At 37.8% G+C, this 25,668-nt stretch overlaps 2 protein-coding genes across 3 annotated transcripts in view; both read right to left on the reverse strand.

Moving 5' to 3' along the window:
• LOC308279535 (F-box-like/WD repeat-containing protein TBL1XR1) overlaps positions 1 to 25,668 on the reverse strand; it is a gene marked incomplete at both ends in the record, with an annotated part of 935,328 nt that overhangs the window by 629,676 nt on the left and 279,984 nt on the right.
• Positions 1 to 25,668, reverse strand: part of LOC308279543 (ubiquitin carboxyl-terminal hydrolase 9X-like) — a gene marked incomplete at both ends in the record, with an annotated part of 146,498 nt that overhangs the window by 115,863 nt on the left and 4,967 nt on the right. For both annotated transcript variants that reach the window (XM_080719669.1, XM_080719670.1), the window contains 4 exons: positions 7,441 to 7,659; positions 8,681 to 8,793; positions 13,838 to 13,917; positions 15,500 to 15,645. In XM_080719669.1, coding sequence (XP_080575795.1) covers positions 7,441 to 7,659; positions 8,681 to 8,793; positions 13,838 to 13,917; positions 15,500 to 15,645 — 558 coding nt within the window. The remainder of the gene's footprint in view (positions 1 to 7,440; positions 7,660 to 8,680; positions 8,794 to 13,837; positions 13,918 to 15,499; positions 15,646 to 25,668) is intronic.

Raw genomic sequence — 25,668 nt, forward strand, 5'->3', positions numbered from 1 at the left:
AGGCTACACTCCCAGACCTATTTTTATACTTTTTAACTTGGAAACAGGGTCTCTTAAGCCAGCACGGCTGGCTCCTGTCTCCACCTCCCAAGAGTGAGGATTACAAGCGCCACCATGCCAGCTTTATTTAGTTTTAAAGTCAATAGCCTCAGCAACTTAGCAAGGCACTATTTCAAAGGGAAAAAAAAGTATGATGTGTAAAGCTTAGTGTTAGAATATATCTGGGTTTAATTCCTAGTATTACAGCAAGATATAGACCTCTCATGCCTGACACTGCTAAAAATGTTTCTAGGAGCCGGGCGTAGTGGCACATGCTTGTAATCGCCGTGCTTGGGAGGCTGAGATAGGAGGATCGCACAGGTTCGAAGCCAGCCTCAGCTACTTAGTGAGGCTCTCAGCAACTTAGTGAGACCCTGTTTCCAAATAAAATATAAAAAAGGTCTGGAAGTATAGCCTGGAGGTAGAAAGCCTCTGGGTTCCACCCCCAGTACCACCAAAAAAAAAAAACAAAAAACAACAACAACAACAAAAAAAAACCAAACAAACAAACAAAAAAAAAACATGTTTCTAGGAACTTTACTTACTGGTAGAATGGAAGGGAACAGGAGGACAAGACACAGTAATGCTGGGTATGCCTATAATCTCATGCCTATAATCTCAATAATTCCAGAGGCTAAAACAGGAGGATCCTATGTTCAGTACACCCTTGGCAACTGAGTGAAATTCTGTCTCAACATACAAATAAAAAGATAGTGGATAAAGCTTAGTGTTAAGAGTACCCTGTGTTTAATCTTCAGTTCTGAAGACAAAAGGAAAAGGAATGGAATCCCCCACCAACAACACAAAACCCACAATTAATAAGCAGTTGGAAAAATTAGTGGCCTGATTCTAGTTTCCTTATATGAACTGGAGAAAGCAAAGGGGACTGAATTTGTAAGACATATTGAATCTCTAACGTTCTCACCTGTCTGTAGGCTGCATAAAGGAATCATCTTCGTATCACCTACCTTGAAGGACAGGTGGCCAAAAGCAGCTTTTAAGTCAGGCTAGAAGCCATTGGAAAATAATTCATGAAAAACAAAGGCACTACAGGGACAAATTACTGGTCGACAAAAAAAGACAAGGCACCAAGAATAAGTAGAGGTGGGTCTATTCAAGGAATTTTAAAGTAGCCATGAATGTGAAAGAAAAAAAAAAGTAACACGGGTAACACTGAATAAAATAGAATACTGCAAAACTCAAAAAGATACATGTCTAGGAAAAGCTACAGAAAACCTTAAGCTTTTATGCTAGGATGGTTAATGAATATTAAACTGAACTAGTCTATCTGACTAAGAGAAGTTTTTTTTTTTTTTAATGATCAGTTTTCAACAAAAGATAAAAAGAGAAAAAAAGATGGCCCATTTAAAGGAACAAAATAAATCTCTGAAAACCAGCAGCCAAATCTGTGTGATTTATACTCTAAATGTTCGATAGGTATAAGTTACATGAAAACAGAAATTAAAAGTAACCAGGGAAATAACATACAAACAAAATAAATATATTAACAGAGAGAAATTATAAAAGAAAATCTGTAGATGAAATAGAGTAACCAAATGAAAATTTGACCATTGTTTTCAACAGAAACCTTGTAGACATGAGAATTAATATATCATTTGAAATCACTGAATTAGATAATAAAAAAGAATTACTCAAGTCATTTATGAAATTGCTTGAAGAGGTAAAATATAAAGTATCAGATTGGTTATATGAACAAACAATAGCCACATGTTTGCAAATTTTGAGACAAGACATGGATTTACAAACAAATACAAGAAGCTATAAACTTCAGGAAGGTCATACCCAGAGACCTATACCAAGACACATAATAATTGTATCATCTAAAGAATAAGAATCTTGAAGACAGTAAGAAAGAAGCAACTCTTTCAAAGAACATAATCTTGGGTAAAATAATGGCTGATTTCTGGCAGGAACCTTGCACAGCAGAAGAATGATTTATTTATTTATTTATTTATTTATTTATTTATTCATTTATTTTTAAAGTTCTGGGGATCGAACTCAGGGGGATTCAACCTCCGAGCTATACCTCTTGCCCTATTTTTTATTCTTTATTTTGAAACAGGGTTTGAGTTGCAGAAGGCCTCACTAAGTAGCTAAGGCTGTCCACAAACTGTGATCCTCCAGTCTCAGCCTCCCGAATGCTGGGATGACAAGTGTGTGCCACCACACCCAGCAGAATGATATATTTTAAATGCTGGGGCAGGGGTTGGGAGGAACACCTATCAGACAAGGATCTGAGACCTGAAGTCAAGTAGCATGCTGCCCTTAGCAGATGTAACCACTACAGCTTCTGCACTGAGTTTCTAGAACCCTAAGCCAAAATAATCTCTTTTCCTAATAAATCACCCAGTCTGAGGTATTCTGTTATGTAGAAAACAGATAAAGACACACAACAAAATGCAGTTAACTATTAAGAACAATGGCAGACTAAGGGGAGAAATAGTTTTATAATAGTAAATATAGCCCTTAATATCCTACTTTCAATTACAGAATATACCAGTCAAAAGATCCAAAATAAGCCAGGCATGGTGGTACATGCTTATAATCCTGCGCTTGGGAGGCAGAGACAGGAAGATCGCACAGGTTCCAGGCTTTACACAATACTAGAACTACAGAATCTAAAAATCTAAAAATCATATACAGAACATTTTATCTAAAAATAAGAGGTAGACTATACATTCTCCCTATAAGAACAGAAAACATACTACAGAAATAGTAATTAGTTATTGAGTATGTTTTTTCAGAATAGAAATTAAGAAAATCAGAAATCAACAAAAGGAAACTGGCAAATGTATAAGGTAAACTGAAATCAAACATCACATCTTTTTGGAGGGGTGTGGGGTGGTACTAGAAATTGAACCTAGGGGCATTTCACCTCTCAGCTACACCACCAGCCCTATTTTTTATTCTTTATTTTGAAACAGCCTCATTATGTTGTAGAGGACCTCATAAGTTGCTATGGCTTTCTTTGAACTTGAGATCCTCCTGTCTCTGCCTCCCAAGTACTGAGATTATTAGCATGTGCTACCTTACCCAGTTAAACATTACATTTTAATACATGGACCAAAAGGACATCACATAGAAATGAGGATATCTGAGAGAAAATAAGAACAGTATTCAAGACTTATGGGATGCAGCCATGCAAGAGACTGAAACAGGAGGGAATACCAAGTTTGAGAATAGCTTTAATAAGTACTGAAGACTCTCATCAACCTAGAGACCCTATTTAAAAATAAAAATACAATTGGGCTGAATGTGTAGATCAGAGGTAGAAAGACCAGTGTTAGTCCCTAGAAAGAAGAAAATTTACAGAATTCAGCAAAAAGGAATGTTCTGTGTTTCACACACTTTCTTCTATTTCTTATTCTTTTTTTGTGAAACTGGAAAGTGAATATAGGGACATTCTACTTCTAACCTACACCCCCGCCTACAGACCCCAGCACTATTTTACTTCTTATTTTGAAACAGGGTTTTGCTAAGTTACCATGCCCTCTAACCTGTGACCCTTGTGTCTCAACCTCCCAAATATCAGGATTAAAGGCCTGGGCCGCAGTATGTAGCTTATAAAACACTCATTTTTTTAGAAAGATCTCAAATCAATAATATATCATGAAGAATAAAACCCAAATCTGGTAGAAAAAGGAAAGAGGTAAGCAAGAGAGTAAAGACTAGAAAAGCAATGTAAAGACGGTACAATAATTTTTTTTTTTTTTCGCAGTAGTGGGGATGAAACCCAGGGGCATTCATTCTATCTCTGAGCTATACCCTTAACCCTGTATTTTATTCCTTTTTTTGAAACAGGGTCTAACTGTGTTGCAAAGGGCCTCACTAAGCAGCAGCTGAGGCTATCCTTGAACTGTGATCTTACAAATGCAGGAATTACAAGCATGCACCATCATGCCCAGCCAAAACTTGATTTTGGGGAAAAAAAAATTGTTAAACTCTTCACTAGATTCACCAAGAAAAAGAGATGAATTACACAGTAATACCTGAAATGAACCCATACTTGGTTCATGCTTAAAAATCTCAGTAATTGGAAGGAAAGACAGAAGGTTCAAGGTCTGCCTTAAAAACTCGGGTAGACTCTGTTTCAAAATAAAATAAATTAATTAAATAAAGTAAATAAAATTAAATAAATAATTAAATAAAGTTCAGAGGTAGGAACCAAAAACTAAGTAAGGGAGAGAAGGAGGGAGAGATGGAGGGATGACTAGAGACTTTACAGAAATAAAAGGATGATTACAGAGGACCATAAACCACTGTATTGGTTTATGGTTATCCTAAAAAATTGGATAATCCAGATAAAAGGAGCAACTTCTGAAAGTAGATCTAGACTGAGTAGAAACATGTCTGAAAAGACCCATAACCAGATATGAGATTGATCCATAATTAAAAACCTTTCAGGAAAGAAAACTTCAGAACCAGAAGTCTTCACTGTTAAATTCTACCATACATTTAAAGTATTAACAACAGTTCTTCTCATTCTCTTCCCCAAAACTGAATGTTCAAAAAATTGAATGTTTACTAACCTGATGTACTACAAAGCTCTATTCTACTCTAGCAAAGCTACAGAAGACATGATAAAAAAAATACAGATTAGGCCCTAATGTGATCTCTTATGTACACTGACATACAATTTCTAGCAATATACTTATAACAAAATTAAAGGCATATTACGAGGCTTATACACCTAAATGGGGATTTTTTTCCTGAAAACAATCATACTTTAATATACAATTATCAATAAGTGTGATATCACACCAAAAAAATGAGGGGGAGAAAACCACATAATCATCTCAACTGACAGTAAGCAAATGATAACATTCAGATACAACAGATAAGAACAGAAAACAACCTCAACATAATATTGACATATAGCTGGCCCTGTAATCTCAGTACTTGTGAGGCTGAGCCAGGAGGATCACAGCTACTAGTGAGGCCCTCTACAACTTAGTGAGGCCTTATTTCATAATAAAGAATAAAAGATAACTGGGAATGTAGCTCAGAGGTAGAATGTCTCTGATTCAATTCTAAGTTAAAAAAAAAAAATGACATACAAAAAATGGCTGGGAATGGTGGCACACCTGTAATCCGGCACCTTGGTAGAGGATTGCAAGTTTGAGGTCAGCCTCAGCAAATTAATGAGACCGTTTCAAAATAAAAAGGAATGAAGTACAGCTCAGAGGTAGAATGCCCCTCGGTTCAATCGAGAAAGGAGAAAGAGATGGATGGAGGAATAAAAGGTGGGCAGGCAGGGGGGAGTTAAGGGGGAAGAAAAGATTAACACTATATTCAATAGTGTAAAAATAAAAGTATTTTCTCTAAGATTAGGAATAAGTAAGGATGTCTGCTTTTCACTAAGTATATTCAATATAATTGGACACTGCAAGTCATAAAGTTCCAAAACAAAGAGAGAGGTATACAGATTAGAAAGAAAAAAATTCGTTCCTAGAAATTTTCTGTGATTTTTTTTTAGGGATTCTGTATTACTTTATCCTTATATTTAGATGTGTATGTGCATGTGTAAACTATATTCTGCTTTCTCCATTTTTTTTTTTTTTTTTTTTGGTGGTACTGGGGTTCCTGGAAACCCTTCTACCTCCGGGCTACACTCCCGGAGTATATTTATATTTTTTATTTGGAAACAGGGTCTCTTAAGCCAGCAAGGCTGGCTTCAAACCTGTGCAATCCTCCTGTCTCTGCCTCCCAAGCATGGGGATTACAAGCGTGCGCCACCACGCGAGGCATTCTCTATTGAATTTTTGTATGTTAGTAAAATTTAATATATTCAAATTGGCTAAGATATTAAAAAGCCACAAAAGTGACATTAAGTCACTCAGACAGCCGGGCATGGTGGCACACGCTTGTATTCCCCGTGCTTGGGAGGCTGAGACAGGAGGATTGCACAAGGTTTGAAGCCAGCACCAGCTACTTAGTGAGGCTCTCAGCAACTTAGTGAGACCCAGTTTCCACATAAGATTTAAAAGAGGCCTGGGAGTATAGCTGGAATAGAAAATCTCTGGGTTCCACCCCTAGTAAAACACACACACACACACACACACACACACACACACACACACACACACACACACACACACACACTACAAATCAGACAGTAAAAGGAACATATGCAAAACAGGAAACCTTGCTTGCTAATAGTTCAGTGGTCTTGACAGCTGTTTTTCTTAGTTATTTTTATGTATAGTTTCTATGTTTTTCTACTCTGCTTCCTTAAAATGAACATACAATTTTTGCTAGTATAAAGCAGACTTTTATTTGAAGTAAGGATAGAATAAAAGATTACTTACCTGCTGGGCATGGTGGCACACGCTTGTAATCCCGTGCTTGGGAGGCTGAGACAGGAGGATCGCACGGGTTCGAAGCCAGCCTCAGCTACTTAGTGAGGCTCTCAGCAACTTAATGAGACCCTGTTTCCAAATAAAATATAAAAAAGGTCTGGATGTATAGCCCAGAGGTAGAAAGCCTCTGGGTTCCACCCCAAGTACCACAAAAAAAAAAAAAAAAAAAAAGTACTTGACTTCTTAGAAGGGAATTTTAGTGTTGATCAACTTCTAAATGTTGAGTCAGGTAAGTAATCTTTTTTTTTTTTTTGGTGGTACTGGGGTTCCTGAAACCCTTCTACCTTTGGGCTATACTCCTGGGGGGGGAAAAAAAAATATATATATATATATATATATATATATATTGTTTGTTTGTTTTTTAATTTGGAAACAGGGTCTCTTAAGCTAGCAAGGCTGGCTTCGAACCTGTGCGATCCTCCTGTCTCTGCCTCCCAGGGGTGGAGATTACAAGCATGCGTCACCACACCCAGCTATCAAGTAAATTTTAAGAACTGCTTAATGGTATATCATAAAAGGGAAACAGTAAAATTTTTGTCTTACCAACTAAAACCAGTATGTAAATAAATGTTTTTTGCTGTTTAAAAATGTTCATGCATGTGTTCATGCATACACACAAACATATACTGAAATACAGTGAGTAATAAGTACAGACAATGTTTGTTATAGGTAGTAGTTATTGTCTCTAAAGTTAGTGTAGACAATGAATTAGCAAATACTGAATTAATGCTCCTACTGGAAATAAAAGGTTAGGAACCAGTAAGCATATTCAATACAAAACATAATAAGCTTTAATAATACATAATTAGGTTTCCAGAGGTATGAGTTATAGTTATTGGCCATGAATGTTAATGAATCAACGGTATGTATTAAATGTTCTTAAATAGAAAGAAACATAAAAATAAGTTCCATGTTTACTAATTTGTTTTTATGTAAAAGAGAAATTTGCATCACTAATGGTCAGTGGAAATAGCAAAAGTTTTAAAAAATACTTATTTTTGAAAAGAACAAACCAACACACTTTTGGGGATCGTGGATCTGGAGAATGAGCAAAGAATTCATCTTCAGGCAGCTGAACACTTGAGGGAACTGATTCACAAAGCCGTGTACCATTGTAGATATGAAATTTGCAATTAGGATTTAAGGCCATGGCGAGAAGTTCTAGAAGTGGAAACCAGTCTTGGGACAACTTGGCCACACAAAGCTCCATTAAGCGATGAGTATTGTTAAAAATACACCTCTATTATGTGGTAGGAAGGGAAAAAGATATGATTTGTAAGATAACATTGTAATTTCAAACATAAAAAGTTATTCATATTATTCATCTTTCCTTTTCTTCTGTTTCTTCCTTTTTGTTTTCTGTACTAAGAATTGAACTCAGGGGCATTCTACCTCTGAGTTATACTCAGATATACTGTGAGAGGTACCTCTGAGAAACCCTCACGAACCCACAATCCTCCTGTCTCACCCTCCCAAGTCCTGAGATTACAAGCATGTGCCACCACACCTGGCTTTTTCTTTCTATTAATCTGAATTCGTTTAAAATTCACTAACAAAGCCAGGCATGGAGGCACATACTTGTAATCCTAGCATTTGGGAGGCTGGGACTGGAGGATCACAGTTCGCGGACAACTTCAGCTAGTTAGACCCTTTGCAAATCAGTGAGACCTTGTATCAAAATAAAAAATAAAAATAAGGCTGTGGGTATAGCTTAGAGATAGAATTCCCCTAGGTTCCATCTTTAGTACTGAAAAAAAAAAAATCTCTAACACTATGATCAAACTAATATGCTAATGAAAATAAATGAATATTTGCTTTATTTCATAATTTTTATACTTAATTTCAGAAGCTACTTGAAAAAAGGTTACAAATGAAACTGGGTTCCATAGATTTTCTATAATTATTATATGTTCATAAAATATATTTTTCTCCTACAGACATTTCATTGGTTTAAAAAATTTAAAGCCGGGCGTGGTGGCGCACGCTTGTAATCCCCGCTCTTGGGAGGCGGAGACAGGAGGATCGCACAGGTTCGAAGCCAGTCGTGCGCGCTGGCTTAGGAGACCCTGTTTTTAAATAAAAATATAAAAATGGGTCTGGTAGTGTAGCCCAGAGGTAGAAGGGCTTCCAGGAACCCCAGTACCACCAAAAAAAAAAAAAAAAAAAAAAAAAAAAAAAAAAAATTAAAAATATTTCTCAAAGACAAATCTACAGGAATCACCAGAGAAATCCCAGGGCCAAAAATCATATATAAGACTTACATGAATTTCAAACTTCCAGTCACTCACTGCCTCATCCATAAGTATTTTAGTGAAAGATACTGTTAGCCCATCTCGAAAAAAACGTTGACATGCTTCACTCTTAACATCCAGGCCTAAGAAAATTAAAAAAATTGAAACTAATGTAAGAAAACACTTACCTGGCCGATTATATAACTAAACAAAATAAATTGCTAGAAACTGTTATGGTTTCCAATTCAAAAATATTATTGTAACTTTAGAAATAAATATGAGGTTAAAAACATAAAACATGTTAAGATTCAAAAAAACAAATGGAGCAGGGCATGGTGGTGCACACTTGTAATCCCCGCCCTTGGGAGGCTGAGACAGGAGATCCCACAAGTTTAAAGCCAGCCTCAGCTACTGAGTGAGGCTCTCGGCAACTTAGTGAGACTTTGTTTCCAAATAAAGTATAAAATAGGTCTGGGAGTATAGCCCAGGGGTAGAAAAGCCCCTGGCTTCCACCCTCAGTAACACACACACACACACAGAGTCGGGCATGGTGGCACACACTTGTAATCCCAGCATTTGGGAGGCTGAGACCTGCAGATCGCAGTTGGCAGAGAGGCCCTCTCAACTTAGTGAAACCCTGTTTCTAAATATAGAATCAAAATAAAGCCAGGCATGGTGGCACACACTTATAATCCCAGCATTCAGAAGGCTGAGACCAGAGGATCGCGGTTTGCGAACAGCCTTAGCTACTTGGCGAGGCACTCTGTAACTTAGTGAGACCCTGTTTCAAAATAAAGAATTAAAAAAAAAAAAAATAGGGCTGGGAGTGTAGCTCAGAGGTCAAATGCCCCTTGGTTCCATCCCCAGACCCACATAAATAAATAACTAAATAACTAAATAACTAACTAACTAAATAAATAAATAAATAAATGACAAGGGGCATAGCTTGGAGGTCGATTACCCCTGGGTTCTATCCCCAGCTGGGTGGAAGGAACCCAAATGGAATACATTCACTAAATTTCAGAAATAGTGAAATGTATAAAATCACTTCAAATGAAAGAACATGAATAACAGAAAATGCATCAAAATAATGAGCTTAAAACAATACAAATAGTTACTTGCAGATAATGAAACTGTTTTAAAGCCTTTCAATCAGTAAACTATAGTTCAAAACTTTTTTTTTTTTTGGCGGTCCTGGGGTTCCTGGAAGCCCTTCTTCCTCCGAGCTACACTCCCAGGCCTATTTTATATTTTTATTTGGAAACAGGGTCTCTTAAACCAGTGCAGCTGGCTTCCAACCTGCACAATCCTCCTGTCTCTGCCTCCCAAGTGCGGGAATTACAAGCGTATGCCACCACGCCCAGCTCAAAACTTTTTTAAGAGTTACAAATTTTAGATGGGTTCAGTGGTACATGCCTGTGATCTCACTAACTCAGAAGATAAAGGAGGAGGATTATAAATTTAAGGCCAATCTTGGGCAACTCAGTGAGACCTGGCTTCAAATTTTAAAATTATGGCCAGGCATGGTGGTGTACATACATAAACCCAATACCTGGTAGGCTAAGATAGGAGGATCAAAGGCTTGAGGCAGGCCTCAGCAAGTTGGTAAAATCCTCAGTAACTTCGCCAGACTGTTTCAAAATAAAACAGGGCTGGGGGTGTGGTTGGAGGTAGAATCCCGAGTTCAATTCCCATAAAAAGAAATTAAAATAATTAAATTAAATAAAAAATTTAAAGGGCTGGGACAAGCCAGGTGTGGTGGCGTATGCTTGTAATCCCAGCATTTGGGAGGCTGAGACCAGAGGATTGCAGTTCGTGGACAGCCTCAGCTACTTAGCGAGGCCTCTGCAACTCAGTGAGACCCAGTTTCAAAATAAAGAATAAAAAATAGTGCAGGGGGTGTAACCTGGAGGTTGAATGCTCCTGGATTCCATCCCCAGACCCGCTAAATAAATAAATAAATAAATAAATAAATAAATAAATAAATAAATAAATAAATAAACAAACAAACAGGGCTGGGACACATTTCAGGTTACAGCATTCTTAGGTTTGATCCTCAGTACCACATACACACACAAAAAGATAATTATTACAATTGTTTTACAACAAAATAAACAATTTTTATATAAACAATAAGTTACAATTATTAAAATCTCACCTTAGTAGTAAATTACTCATTAATCAACAGGTTTAAAAGATGACTCAGCCGAGTGTGGAGGCACACGCTTGTTATCCCAGCACTTTGGGAGGCTGAGATTGGAGGATCGCGGCTCATGGCTCACCCTTTGCAATTCAGTGAGACCCTGTTTCAAAATAAAGAATATAGAATGCCCCTGGGTTCTATCCCAGTACCACAAGGTGGGGGGTTGGGGGAAGAGATGACTCTTAGGTGGGCATGGTGGTTCTTGAAGAGAGTAAGACAGAAAAACCACAGGTTCCAGGATAGCCATAGCAATTTAGCAAGACCCTTAGCAACTTACAAAGGCCCTGTCTCAAATAAAAAATGAAAAAATCTGTAGTTTAGAGGCAGAATGCCCCTATCAATTCCTAGTACCAAAGAGAGAAAAAAAAAATGACTCTATTTTTAATTTTAAATTTAAGTAAATAATTTTAATTTTTACGCATTTCTTTCTTTATAATTTTACCTGAGTTAAGAAACTCAATTATGATGTAAGACTAATGCATCAATTAAAAGTTCATAAAAAGAAATCCAAGACTTGTACATTTATTTAAAAATAATTGTTACTCTTAAAAAAAAGACATTAAATTGGTAAAATAATTTTTTTTAATTTTTACTACATATTTTAAGTTATTTATGCCCCAAACTTTCCTTCAACAAATAAAAATTCTCCTTAACAATAACCATGATACCAAACACACACACACAAAAGTAGAAAAGTCCTGAAAACACTATATACATCTACTGAATTCAGTACTATTAAATCAGAAATCATTTACAGGTTTTTTTTTCATCTTGTACTATTTAGGGCACAGAGCATAAGCCTTTCACATTTGCTTAATTAGAGAATACATATACAAACTAACTATAGAAATCTGAGTATAAAAAGTACTTCTAGTTGGCAAAATATCATATGCCACAATTTTTGTAAGAGTGATAATTAGGCAAGTTAAAATACTTGGCAACATCCAGATTTTATAAATTACCTAAGATATTAAAAATCTGTCTAATGACACTGCTAGTTAATATACCCATGACAACCCATTTCAAGTCCTTATTAAAAGACATAAAAGATGCTACTGGGCTTTCTTTTAGCCTTTGATTCTTTAATAAGTAGAGAATATTATAAAAATTGTTAACAATACATTTCAGTACACAGCTTTTACTTCTGACCAATAGCAAAATGTCACATTCCTGAGCCAGCATGGTGGCATATACTTGTAATCTCAAGTACTTGTGAGGCTGAGACAGGAGGATAACAGGTTCACAGCCAGCCTTAGCTCTTTGTGAGGCTCTCTGTTACTTAGTGAGACCGTTTCAAAAAAAGAATAAATTAGGACTGAGGGTGCAGCTCAGAAGTAGAATGCCCTTGGCATCAATCCACAGTACGAGAATGAATGAATAAATATATGTAAAATGTCACATTCTCTTTATATCTTTTTCTTTGGTTACCTTTTAAAAATAAAAAAAAAGTGTGGTGGCGCACACTTGTAATCCCAGCACTTGGGAGGCTGAGACAGGAGGATCGCACAGGTTCAAAGCCAGCCTCAGCTACTTAGTTAGGCTCTCAGCAACTTAGTGAGACCCTGTTTCCAAATAAAATATAAAATAACTTTGGTGGTATAGTCCAGACAGAGGTAGAAAAGCCCCTGGCTTCCAACCACAATACCACCAAAGATATAAAAAATAAAAAAATTTGGAAAACAAACCAAAGCACTACCACCTCTATCTTTGTGTTTAAAAAAGGAAACAAAACATAATTTATAAACATACACATGTAATACTAGTAAATGTCTCTATGAGCACATGTACTTTGATTAACTGGCACCCTACAGAAGTCAAATGGTTAGCTCAAAAAATTCTTGATTAATTATTTGAAAAAAAATTTTTTTTTGGTGGTACTGGGGTTCCTGGAAGCCCTTCTACCTCCGGGCTACACTCCTAGACCTATTTTTACATTTTTATTTGGAAACAGAGTCTCCTAAGCCAGCGCGCGGCTGGCATCAAACCTGTGCAATCCTCCTGTCTCTGCCTCCCAAGTGCGGGGATTACAAGTATGCGCCACCATGCCCGGTGTATTTGAAAATTATTTTTAAAATGCCTTAAAAACAAAACCCACCAGTTATATATAAAGCCCAACAGCCCCCAATGTAGCACACTTTATATTTTAAGATATCTTTAATGCATATTAATTCACATAACAAATTTACACTCTGAATATTGCCAAACAGTAACTTTGAAAATCTGATCAAACAAAAAATCCTCCTTTTAAAATATAAAGGGCCAGGCGTGGTGGCACACTTGTAATCCCAGCATTTGGGAGGTGGATACCAGAGGATCCTAGTTCGCGGACAGCCTCAGGTATTTAGTGAGCCCTTTGCAAGTCAATGAGACCCTATTTCAAAAAATAAAAAAACTTATAAAAGAGGGCTGGGGTATATAGCTCAGAGGTATAATGTCCCTAAGTTCCAATCCTGGTACCAAGAAAGAAAAGGAAAGAGGAGAAAAGAAGGGAAGGAAGGGAAAAAAGAAAGAAGGAAAGAAAGAGAAAAGGGAAGGGAAAGAAGGAGAGAAGGTAGGTAGGTTTAAAATCTATGTAAAAGCCAGTTGCGGTGGTGCACACTTGTAATCCCTGCACTTGGGAGGCGAAGACAGAAGGATCCCGCTGGTTCGAAGCCAGCCTTGGTGGCTTAAGAGACCCTGCTTCCAAATTAAAAAACATAAAATAGGTCTGGGAGTGTAGCCGGAGGTAGAAGGGTTTCCAGGAACCCCAGTACCACAAAAACAAAAACAAAAAACAAACAAACAAAAAAACCCTGCATAAAATTTAAATTCAGATTTCTAAAAGGTTTCTCTGAGAGCTTGCTCTCAGTACATGTATGTATATATATTTAAATAAACCTTACTAGGAAGATTGACATACTGCAGATTAGAAATAAATAACTTCATTAATAGGAAAGCAAAGCGCACACAATAGTACTGTTATGAAAACAACATCTATAACGTACCTTTTTTACTAAGATCAATAGCAGCTTCTAAAAGCACTTCTAATTCCCCTTTTGGCAAAACAGGAACCACCCAACGAGCCCTATGAATTATTATAATATATTAAGATGGTTTGTTGGTTTTACATTAATCAAACACTATGAATAAGTTACTATAAAATATTTAATTATATTACATTATCATAAACTTTTTTTTTTTTAAAAGCTTTGTGGAATTAAGAGACTCCATTTTACTTCCATATAGTATTTTTAAGGCACTGTCAGATGAGAGATGGAAATGACAAAGTTCACTACAATAGCTGTCATAAAGAAAAAAACTAAAATATTCACTTGTCACTGAAATGCAAGAGTATTGGTAGAGGGTAAGTGTCCTTTTGCTAATAAGAAGCAGAGTGACAGCCAGGCGTGGTGGCGCACGCTTGTAATCCCCGAACTTGCGGCAGAGATCGCTTAAGTTTGAAGCCAGTGTTGCTGGCTTAAGAGACCCTGTTTCCAAATAAAAAAAATATATAAAAAATAGGTCTGGAAGTGTAGCCCGGAAGTAGAAGGGTTTTTAGGAACCCCAGTACCACAAAAAAAAAAAAAAAAAAAAAAAAAAAAAAAAAGTGACAAGCTTGTTTTAATATTTGTCACAAAACATTTACCACTCTAAGATTTTTCAGCCACAGATTTCTAAGCCTATTGTTATAAGAATACTTTATGTCTGAAAGTAATGCAGAAAACTTATTTAAGTATATTTCAATAATAAATCTGATAAAAATGCCACCATCCCCCACCAGAAATACAGTAAAGAATCATATAGCATAATTAGTTTGAAATCTTATTCATACTGTTATTAGCTTTGAAATTTTCAAATTCATAGGAATGTCTGCATGTAGTAGTGGTACATGCTTGTAATCTCAGTATTTGGGAGGCTGAGAAAGGAGAATAGCAGGTTTGAGGACAGACTCAAATAGTGAGACTTTCACCAACCTAGTGAGACATAGTTTCAAAAAAAAAGGGCCAGGCTGGTGGTGCACACTTGTAATCCCCACGCTTGGGAAGCAGAGACAAGAGGATCAAGCAGGTCGAACCAGCCGTGCTGGCTTAAGAGACCCCGTTTCCAAATTAAAAAAATATAAAATAAGCCTGGGAGTGTAGCCTGGAGGTAGAAGAGTTTCCAGGAACTCCAGTATCACTGGGGGGAGGGGCAACTGTGTAGCTCAGAGGTAAAATGTTTCTGAGTTCAATCCCAATATTTCTCACCCCCCCACACACACACTTTACAAAATATCTGGCTACAATTAAAACATTAACTATTGCCAGGCTGGTGGCACACACTTGCCACACTTGTAATCCCCAGGCCCCACACTTGTAATCAGGCAAGTTTGAAGCCAGTCTTGCTGGCTTAAGAGATCCTGTTTCCAAATAAAAATATAAAAAATAGGTCTGGGAGTGTAGCACGGAGGTAGGAGGGTAGAAACTCCAGTACCACCAAAACAAACAAACAAACAAACAAACAAACAAACAAACAAACAAACATTTACTATTTAAGACAGCTAAGTCTCTTTGATAATGCTGTCCACTATTTCTTATTTAATACTAGCCGCCATACATATTTAATAATAATTGTTTTTCCAGTACCTCCATTAACAATGAATGTAAAACAAATAAAAATAAATGCACCTGTTGATCATGTCATCCAACTTTGCCAGGTCAGTATGTGGAAATGCAGGTTCCTCATCATCATGTTGTGGTGGAGCATCACCCTGACCTTGTTCATCTGGAGGAGCTGCTGGGGAATTCTCATTGGAAGAATCAGTTGATGAAATCTTAAAAGTTAAATAGTCTAGATTTAATTTCTATAATATATATAATAATGTCTAGTAATTCAAATAAGCACAGATTAAGTATAAATATTTATTTTTAATCATCCAGTATCTCTCTATAAATATATAATAAAACTGGGGTATCAGTGCTGCCTTCTTCCCCACCTCTTTTCATCGTCATGGAAGTATTTTCTCACCTGATTAAGAAGATTCATGGCCATACAATACTGCATAACTTAACCAAATTAAAAATAGAAGATACTATTTATTTATTTATTCATTTATTTATTTATTTTGGTGGTACTGGGGTTCCTGGAAGCCTTTCTACCTCTGGGCTACACTCCCAGACCTATTTTTATATTTTTATTTGGAAACAGAGTCTCTTAAGTCAGTGCAGCTGGCTTCAAACCTGTGTGATCCTCCTGGCTCCCCCTCCCAAGCGCAGGGATTACAAGCACAGGCCACCACGCCCTGCTGTGATTAGCATTCTTAGTTACAAATTTTAGATAAACTTCAAATATCTCCCTAAAGATATCCTAAAAGTAAGGTGATTAAATTTATAGGATAAACAATTCTATCAAGTGTGAGGCTCTAAGGTGGTTCCCAGTTTTTTTTTTTTTTGGAGGCTTTCTACTTCCAGGCTATACTCCCAGACCTATTTTATATTTTATTTGGAAACAGGGTCTCATTAAGTTGCTGAGAGCCTCACTAAGTAGCTGAGGCTGGCTTCAAACCTGTGCAATCCTCCTGTCTCAGCCTCCCAAGCGTGGGGATTACAAGCATGAGCCACCACACCCGGCTGGTGGTTCCCAGTTTTAAAATAAAAAAATTATTTTACAGTTTCCCACTATGTTAGTCAAGTTATGTTTACTTATCACTAAGTTTTACTATATATTTGTTAAGGCTATTCTATTGTCATATATTTTCTGCTTTCATAGATTTATTACAATTTCCTCATGAAATTCTATATTTCTTAATAAAAAACAGAAATTTTTATACAAAATTTCCTAACTAGACGGGTGTGGTGGTGCACACTGGCAACCCCAGCATTTGGGAAGCTGAGAAAGAACTCAGCATGACCCTGTTTCAAAATAAAGAATAAAAATATGGCTGGGGGCATAGCTTGAAGGTAGAATGCCCCTGGGTTTCATTCCCAGTATCATAAAAAAAAATTGTATTTATAGATTATAAATTTCTTTATGACCCAATTTTGTTCATTCTGTGTTCCCCTTCAGAAACACAAAAGAAAAAGCAATAGCTACAAGAATTAACACTTCCTTGTTATATATAGAAAGCAAAATACTCAGTTTTTTTTCTTTTTCTTTTTTGGCGGTACTGGGGATGGAACCCAGGGGCATTCTACCTCTGAGCTATACTTCCAGACCTATTTTATACTTTATATGGAAACAGGGTCTCAGTAGTTGCTGAGAGCCTTACTAAGTAGCCGAGGCTGGCTTCGAACCTGTGCGATCCTCCTGTCTCAGCCTCCCAAACCCTGGAGTTAACATGCTTGCACCACCACAACCAGCCCAAATACTCAATTTTAAGCAACATATCTTTCTTCTCTGCAGTACTGGGGATTGAACCCAAGAGCTAGAATTTTACCTCTGACCTACATCCACAGCCTTTTTTTTTTTTTTTTTTTGCGGGTCTGGGGATGGAACCCAGGAGCATTTGACCTCCAAGCTACACCCCCAGCCCTATTTTTTTTTCTTTATTTTGAAAGGGTCTCACTGAGTTGCGAAGGGCTTTACTAAGTAGGTGAGGCTGTCTGTGAACCGATCCTACAGTCTCAGCCTCCCGAATGCTGGGGTTATAAGTGTGCGCCACCACGCCTGGGTTCACAGCCATGTTTTATTTTTAAAAAGTCTTCAGCTAGAGCTGGGCGTGGTGGCGCACGTTTGTAATCCTTGTGCTCGGGAGGCGGAGACAGGAGTATCGGAGCCAGCCTTGCTGGCTTAAGAGACTCTGGTTCCGAGCCAGCCTTACTGGCTTAAGAGACTCTGTTTCCAAATTTTAAAAAATATATAAAATAGGTCTGGGAGTGTAGCCCGGAGGTAGAAGGGCTTTCAGGAACCCCAGTACCACCCCCCTCCCACAAAAAAAAAAGTCTTCAGCCAGGCGTGGTGGCGCATGCTTGTAATCCCAGCATTCGGGAGGCAGAGACCAGAGGATTGCAGTTCTCAGGAAGCCTCAGGTACTTAGTGAAGCCCTTCGCATCTCAGTTAGTCCCAGTTTCAAAAATAAAAAAGACTAAAAAATGAGACTGATGGTGTACCTTGGAGGTAGAATGCCCCTGAGTTCATACCCAGTCACAGGAAAAAGAAAAAAAAACTTTTCACTAAATTGCAGAGGGCCTAACTATAAATTGCTGAGGCTGGCCTCAAACTTACAATCCTGTCTGGAATTGTAGGTGCGTGCCACAACACCCAACTGAACAAATCGGGTTTCTTTTATAACTTTTTAAAAATAACTTTTATTTATTTATTTATTTATTTGGAAACGGGGTCTCTTAAGCCAGTGCAGCTGGTTTCGAACCTGCGCGATCCTCCTGTCTCTGCCTCCAAAGAGCGGGGATTACAGGCGTGCGTCACCATTCCGGGCTGAACAAATCTTTTAAAAATTATTTTGAGAACCGGGCGTGGTGGCGCACGGTTGTAATCCCAGCGCATGGGAGGCTGAGACAGGAGGATGGCACGGGTTCGAAGCCAGCCTCAGCTACTTAGTGAAGCTCTCAGCAACTTGGTGAGACCCTGTTTCCAAATAAAATAGAAAAAAGGACTGGGAGTATAGCCTGGAGGTAGAAAGCCCCTGGGTTCCACCCCAGTACCACCCCTCCAAAAAAATAAATAAAAAATTGAGAAACACCGGGCGTGGTGGCGCACGCTTGTAATCCCCGCGCTTGGGAGGCAGAGACAGGAGGATCGCGCAGGTTTGAAGCCAGCCGCGCGCGTTGGCTTAGGAGACCCTGTTTCCAAATATAAAAAATGTAAAAATAGGTCTGGGAGTGTAGCCCGGAGGTAGAAGGGCTTCCAGAAACCCCAGTACCACAAAAAAAAAAAAAAAAAACCCTGAGAAACGTCATTTTTTGGGGGGGAGGGGAATTGAATGCAGGGGCATTCTACCTCTGAGTCCTATTTTACCCCAGCCCTATTTTATTTTTATTTTGAAAAGAGTTTGTGACAGCCAGGCACACCTGCAATACCAGTATTTGGGAACCTCAGAGAGGAGTGTAGGTTCTTGGCCAGCTGAGCAACTTAGTGAGGCTGTCCACAACTTAGTGAGACCTGTTTCAAAATAATGAATTTTTAAAAATAGGGTTGGGGTATTCTCCAAAGAATTAGAATGCCACTAGGTTCAACCCCTGGTACACCAAAAAAAAAAAAAAAAAAAAAAGTCAGTAAAAGTATCTGGGTTTAAGTTTTATTTTAATTGAAAGGCATTTAAATTATACTTAAGCTATTCTTTCAGTGAGCTTTTTGATAGGGTCTTTTATTTATATATTTTTTTCAGTACCAGAGATGGAACCCAGGCGCATTATACCTACACCCTCAGCCCGATGTTTTAGTCTTTTTAATTTTTTTAAAATAGGGTTTCACTGAGTTGTGAAGGGACTTGCTAAGTAGTTGAGGTTGTCTGTGAACATTGATCCTCTGGTCTCAATTACAAGAGTGCCACACAATACCCAGCTGGCTTGACTCTTTTAATCACCCAAATAAACTTCAACAGGTAACATAGATAACCAAACAAACAGATCAGAAATATCAGGAACAGAGGACAGATGAGTTGAATACAAATGGTCAATAGAACAAAATTTTGGAGCCAAGCATAGTGGTGCATGCTTGTAATCCAAGTACTTGGGAGTCTTGAGACAGGAGGATCACAGGTTTGAGGCCAGCCTTAGGTACTTAATGAGGCTCCGAAACTTACTGTGATCCTATTTCAAAATAAAAAATACAGAGCAGGCATGGTGGTGCATGCTTATAATTCCATTATTTGGGAGGCTGAGACAGGAGGACCTCGGTTCAAGGACAGCCTCAGCTATTTAGTGAGTCCCTTTGCAACTCAGTGAGACTGTTTCAAAGTTAAGAGTAAAAACTAGGGTTGGGTAGTTCAGAGGTAGAATGCCCCTGGGTTCCATCCCCAGCAACACCACACACACACACACACACACACACACACACAGCCATCCCCAGCAACACCACACACACACACACACACACACACACACACACACACACACACACACACACACACACACACACAGCCAGGTGTGTGTAATCCCAGCATTCAGGAGGGTAGGACCAGAGAACTGGGATTTGCGGACAGCCTCAGCTATTTAGTGAGACCCTTTACAACAAAGTGAGATTCTGTTTCAAAGAAATAAAAAGACTAAAAAATAGGGGTTGGAGGTATAGTTAGGAGATACAAAGCCCCTGGGTTTCATCCCAGTATCGCCGAAAAAAAGAAATGGGGTTGGAGCTCAGAGATAGAATGCCACTGGGTTCAGTCCCCGTAATAATAAAAAACCAGAAACTTCTGTAGTCTACATTATAACTGTATTGGAGGTTACAATTCTCTGTGCATCTGTTAACTTTAATAACTGAATATTACTTAAGTGACTTTTACTGTGTGCAATCAAACACAGTGTGTGTGTGTGTGTGTGTGTGTGTGTGTGTGTGTGTGTGTGTGTGTGTGTTACTAGGGGTGGAATCCAGGGGCTTTTCTACCTCCGGGCTATACTCCCATACCTATTTTATACTTTCTTTGGAAACAGGGTCTCACTAAGTTGCTGAGAGCCTCACTAAGTAGCCGAGGCTGGCTTTGAACCTGTGCCATCCTCCTGTCTCAGCCTCCCAAGCGCTTGGTTTACAAGTGTGTGCCACCACACATGGCAAACAAATAGAAATTTAAGAAGCAAACTAAGAAAAAAAGGTATGCATCTGGATTTCTCCAAGTGAGATGAAACAATTGGGAACAAACTACTGAACCTGCTTAGAACAGAAAAGTAAATAAAATGAACCACTTGTTTAAAAATAGCAATGAGCTATCTGAATAAGGAAAAAATACCCCAGAAACACAAATAAGATGGCTGTGGTAAAGTGATTTAATTCTAGTAAAACATATCCAGAGTAGATATGAACAGCAGGCCTAGAAATAGCTCAAAATCCATGTCAAAGCCAGGTGGAAAGTCACAGGAGGTGTAAGTATTCAGCAAAACTTTAATAAGTTATCCTGCAAAGTTTATTAACAAGCATTCTAAATGTTCAAGTGCTACAGTTGGGGAATGACAAAAGCTAAATAAGAATATCTAAAAGGAGTGCCAAGTTCTTCAGCACTCTCACAAAAAAATCAGAATTTGGAAGTCACAGGAAGGAGACGGACACAGAACATACAAGACAATCTACTGAATACCAAATTAGGAAAGACAAAAAAGAAAATAACTCTTATCTAGCTCTGATTCAATAGTCTTTGTGAAGTAAAGCCACCTGCCAACTGGGAGTACAACTGTATTCCCCAAAAGGAGACTCAGAAATATAAAATTTTCTGAATTGAATGTAACTTAGTGGGAAAGCATTACAGTAAATCAGATAAATACTTATAAACAAACAATAAAAATACCTAATAAAACTCAAGAAATTAACAAATAAAAGATTGACAACATATAACATATAACATGTTAATGTTAATGACAATTAGCTCAAATATAAAAACTCAGAGGAGAAAAAAGGGTTTTAAGTAGAGAAATTTTTACCAAAAATATATTAATTATAAATAGATCCGACGTGGTGGTGCAGGCTTGTAATCCCAGCATTTGGGAGGCTGAGACAGGAGGATTGCGGTTTGTGGACAGCCTCAGCTACTTAGTGAGGCCCTTTGCAACTCAGTGAGACCCAGTTTCAAAATAAAGAATAAAAACAGGGCTGGGGGTATAGCTTGGAAGTCGAATGCCCCCGAGTTCCATCCCCAGACCGGTAAATAATTAAATAAATAGAGATGCGCCAAATTTTAGAGTTGCTAAAAATATGTAGAAAACAATGACACATTGAGGAGAAAGTGTTCTATATTACTGGTGAAAAGCTTTCAATACCCTACTTTCATATTTCTTTTGTGTGTGTGGTACCGGGGGTGAAACTGGGACAATCTACCTCCCAACTACACCCCCAAGTCTTATTTTTATTCTTTATTTTGAAACAGGGTCTCCCTGAATTGCAAAGGGCCTCACTAAGTAGCTGAGGCTGTCATGAAACTGAAATCCTCCTGTCTCAGCCTCCTGAATGCTGAGATTACAAGCGTGCAGTACCACACCCGGCAATACCCTACTTTCAACATTGGTAGAACAGCCAGACAGAAGATAAAAAGATTAAAAAAAAAAAAGAGAGAGAGAGAGAGAGGTCTTACACTGAAGTCACAATCTATTCAGAACACAAGGTAAGGAAAGCAGAAATAAACAGAAAAAAAAGGATAATCTTCAAACTAGTGAAAATTAAATGACAAATTTTAATATACACACCAGAAGAAAATTACACAAAATTAGGACAATAGGAAGATTAAAAACAAAAATAGCCTATCTAAACCTATAAATGCAGCAAAGGCAGTGTGAAGAGGAATTGGGTAAGAGTTATTAACATATTGCCTAACTTTCAAACTTAAATAAAAAATTAAGTAAAAAAAAAAAAAAACAAACAAATAATTTTCCCAAAGGGGAAATTAGATAAGTGCAGAGAACTGGAAAAGTAACAGAGCAAAATAGCAAAGACAAAATCTGGTTCCTGAAAATGAGTATGTCAAGCTTTTGGTTAGATTCACCAAGAAAGATAAGCCTCAATATCAGAAAAGGATAATATTAGATAGATTTCATGGTACTTTATTGTTATAAAATAAATAAATATATATATATCCTAAAAAGCTGGACAACTAAATAATTATATGAAAAAAATAAACTTTTATGAATACCTACACTGCATCAACATTGAGTCATGAAGAAAAAAAAAATCACAAACTGAATAGATCTAAAACTTCCATGAAAAAAATAAACTTTTATGAATACCTACACTGCATCAACATTGAGTCATGAAGAAAAAAAAAATCACAAACTGAATAGATCTAAAACTTCCATGGGTGATAATAGTTCAGGGTAAAGCACTTGCCTAGCAAGCACAAGACCCTGAGTCCAACCCCCAATTCTGAGAAAGAAAAACAAAAATGCCTCAGGAGAGTGCCCAAGAAAGGGATATACATAATTTTGTTAGTTTTAACTACATAAGTCCCACCATTATTCACACCGAAGGTAAGACAAAAATTCTCTTGGGCTTCCAGGAGAGATATAAAAAGCAGCCATTAGGAGCATGCCAAAAAAGAGGAGGCATCCATCACAAATTCTTGACCTCAAATTATACTTCAAAGCTATATTAATAAAAACAGCATGATATCAGCACAAAAATAGACACACACACAACACACACAATGGAAGCAGAGATACAGAATTCCACACACTTACAGCCAAGTGATTTTTAATAAAGTACCAGACACCTACATTAGAGAGAAGAAAAAAAAAACCTTTTCAACAAATGGTGGTGGGAAAACTGGTTATCCAGTTGTACTGTAGAGAAATGGAACAAAATCCTTGCATCTCACTCTGCACAGGAGTCAACTTGAGATGGATTAAAGATATGTAAGTTAGACTGTGAAGCTAATAGAGAGAGGGAAAAGGTCCAACATTCCAACAAACAGGCCCAGGTAGAAACTTCCTTAATAACTCTCAAAGCATATTAAAAAAAAAAAAGGGAAGAGCCGGGCATGGTGACGTACTCTTGTAATCCTCGCACTTGGGAGGCGAAGACAGAAGGATTGCGCAAGTTCAAAGCCAGCCGCGCTGGCTTAAGAGACCGTTTTCAAACAAAAATATAAAATAGGTCTGGGAGTGTAGCCCAGAGGTAGAAGGGCTTCCAGGAACCCCAGTACCCCCCACCCCATCCCCACACACAAAAAGAAACATGCCAGAGCTTTTTTTTTTTTTAAATAAGAACTGCTCTCAAGAGACCTAACCTACTAAAGCCTGATCAGAACCTAACTGACCTGGAATGAAGAGAAATAACCAAATTCAGCCTTTCATAAGGGGTAAATCCTTAATTCTATCTTCCTAGAGCCATCAATGACACACATTGTATAAAGCCCAGGGAGGGAAATTTTAGAAATTCATGAATACAAAGGCTACTAAAATACTGATACTTAGCCGGGTGTGATGGTGCATGCTTGTAATCCCAGCAATTGGGAGGCTGAGACAGGAGGATCGCACAGGTTCGAAGCCAGGCTCAGCTACTTAGTGAGGCTCTCAGAAATTTACTGAGACCCTGTTTCCAAAAAAAAAAAAAAAAAAAAAAAGAAGAAGAAAATAGGTCTGGGAGTATAGTCCAGAGGTAGAAAGCCTCTGGGTTCTACTCCCAGTACCACCAAAAAAAAAAAAAAAAAAAAAAAAAGACTTAACCACAGAATTACACATTGCTAGCAGGCATGGTGGTGCACACTTGTCATCCCCGTGCTTCGGAGGCTGAGACAGGAGGATCGCGCAGGTTTAAAGCCAGCCTCAGCTGGCTTAAGAGACCCTGTTTCCAAACTTAAAAAAATATCAAAAATAGGTCTGGGTGCTGGGCGTGGTGGCGCATGCTTGTAATCCCTGCGCTTGGGAGGCTGAGGCAGGAGGATCACACAGGTTCAAAGCAACTTAGTGAGACCTTGTTTCCAAGTAAAATAGAAAATAGGTCTGGGAGTATAGCCCAGAGGTAGAAAACCCCTGGGTTCCACCCCAGTACCAATCAATCAATCAATCAATCAATCAATCAATCAATAGGTCTGGGAGTGTAGCCCGGAGGTAGAAGGCCCCTAGGTTCTACCCCCAGTGCCACAAACAAACAAACAAATAGAAATGCCATTGGCAGTAAAGCATGATAAAAGAACACTATGGACTTTTTTTTTTTTTGGTGGTACTGAGGTTCCTGGAAGCCCTTCTACCTCCGGGCTACACTCCCAGACCTATTTTTACATTTTTATTTGGAAACAGGGTCTCCTAAGCCAGCACACGTGGCTGGCTTCGAACCTGTGCGATCCTCCTGTCTCTGCCTCCCAAGCGCGGGGATTACAAGCGTGCGCCACCACGCCCGGCAAACTATGACTTTAAGCAAGTCTTTGAAAGAAATGTGCCAAAATCCACAAAAGAAAGAGATAATTTAAAGAATTAGCCAATATAAAATAAAGTGAATGAATAGTTATTTTCTAAAACAGAATGTGCAATGCCAATATGGACTTACTAGTGAATTCTTCCTAACATTTAAGGATGAAACCATTTCAGTTCTCCATAATACCTTTCAGAAAATAGAAGCAAAAAGAATACTTCGTAGAATAGTTCTTCAGGAAGTCAGCATTATCTTAACACTAAAAAACAAGTATACTATTTAAAAAACTAGCTTTATATATCTCATATACATAAGTGCAAATTCCAAAAAAAATTTCCAATGAAATATAACAAAGTAGGACTGATTTCAGGCGCGTAGGAATGATTAAACAGTCAAAAGTCAATTTATCACACAGACACACTAAAAAAGAAAAACATAAACATACCAATAGATGCACAAAAACTGTTTAACAAATCTCAAACCTATCAAGAGGAGGAGAAAGAGATGATTATGGGACATAGGATATTTGGTTAAAACACAAAATCCAATCTGTTTCTACATAAGCAGCTATTGGAACTTAAAACACATTGTCGTTTATACTGCCACCTAAAAACTGAAGTATTTAACAAAATATGCACAAGATCTACATGAGGGAACCTAGAACATTCCAGTGAGTTCATATGTGCACTTGTTTAGGAAAATTGTTAATTACGGATTCAAATAAGAGCTGAATAAAATGTAAAAAATTTTCATGTTCATGAATAGAAAGACTTAGTATTTTGAGAGAGAAGGATAATGGTTCACAGCCAGCCTCAGCTACTTAGTGAGGACCTTTCTAACTCAGTGAGACCCT

This window comes from Muscardinus avellanarius (assembly GCF_963383645.1).
Source record: "Muscardinus avellanarius genome assembly, chromosome: Y".
In the NCBI taxonomy this organism is placed as follows: domain Eukaryota; kingdom Metazoa; phylum Chordata; class Mammalia; order Rodentia; family Gliridae; genus Muscardinus; species Muscardinus avellanarius.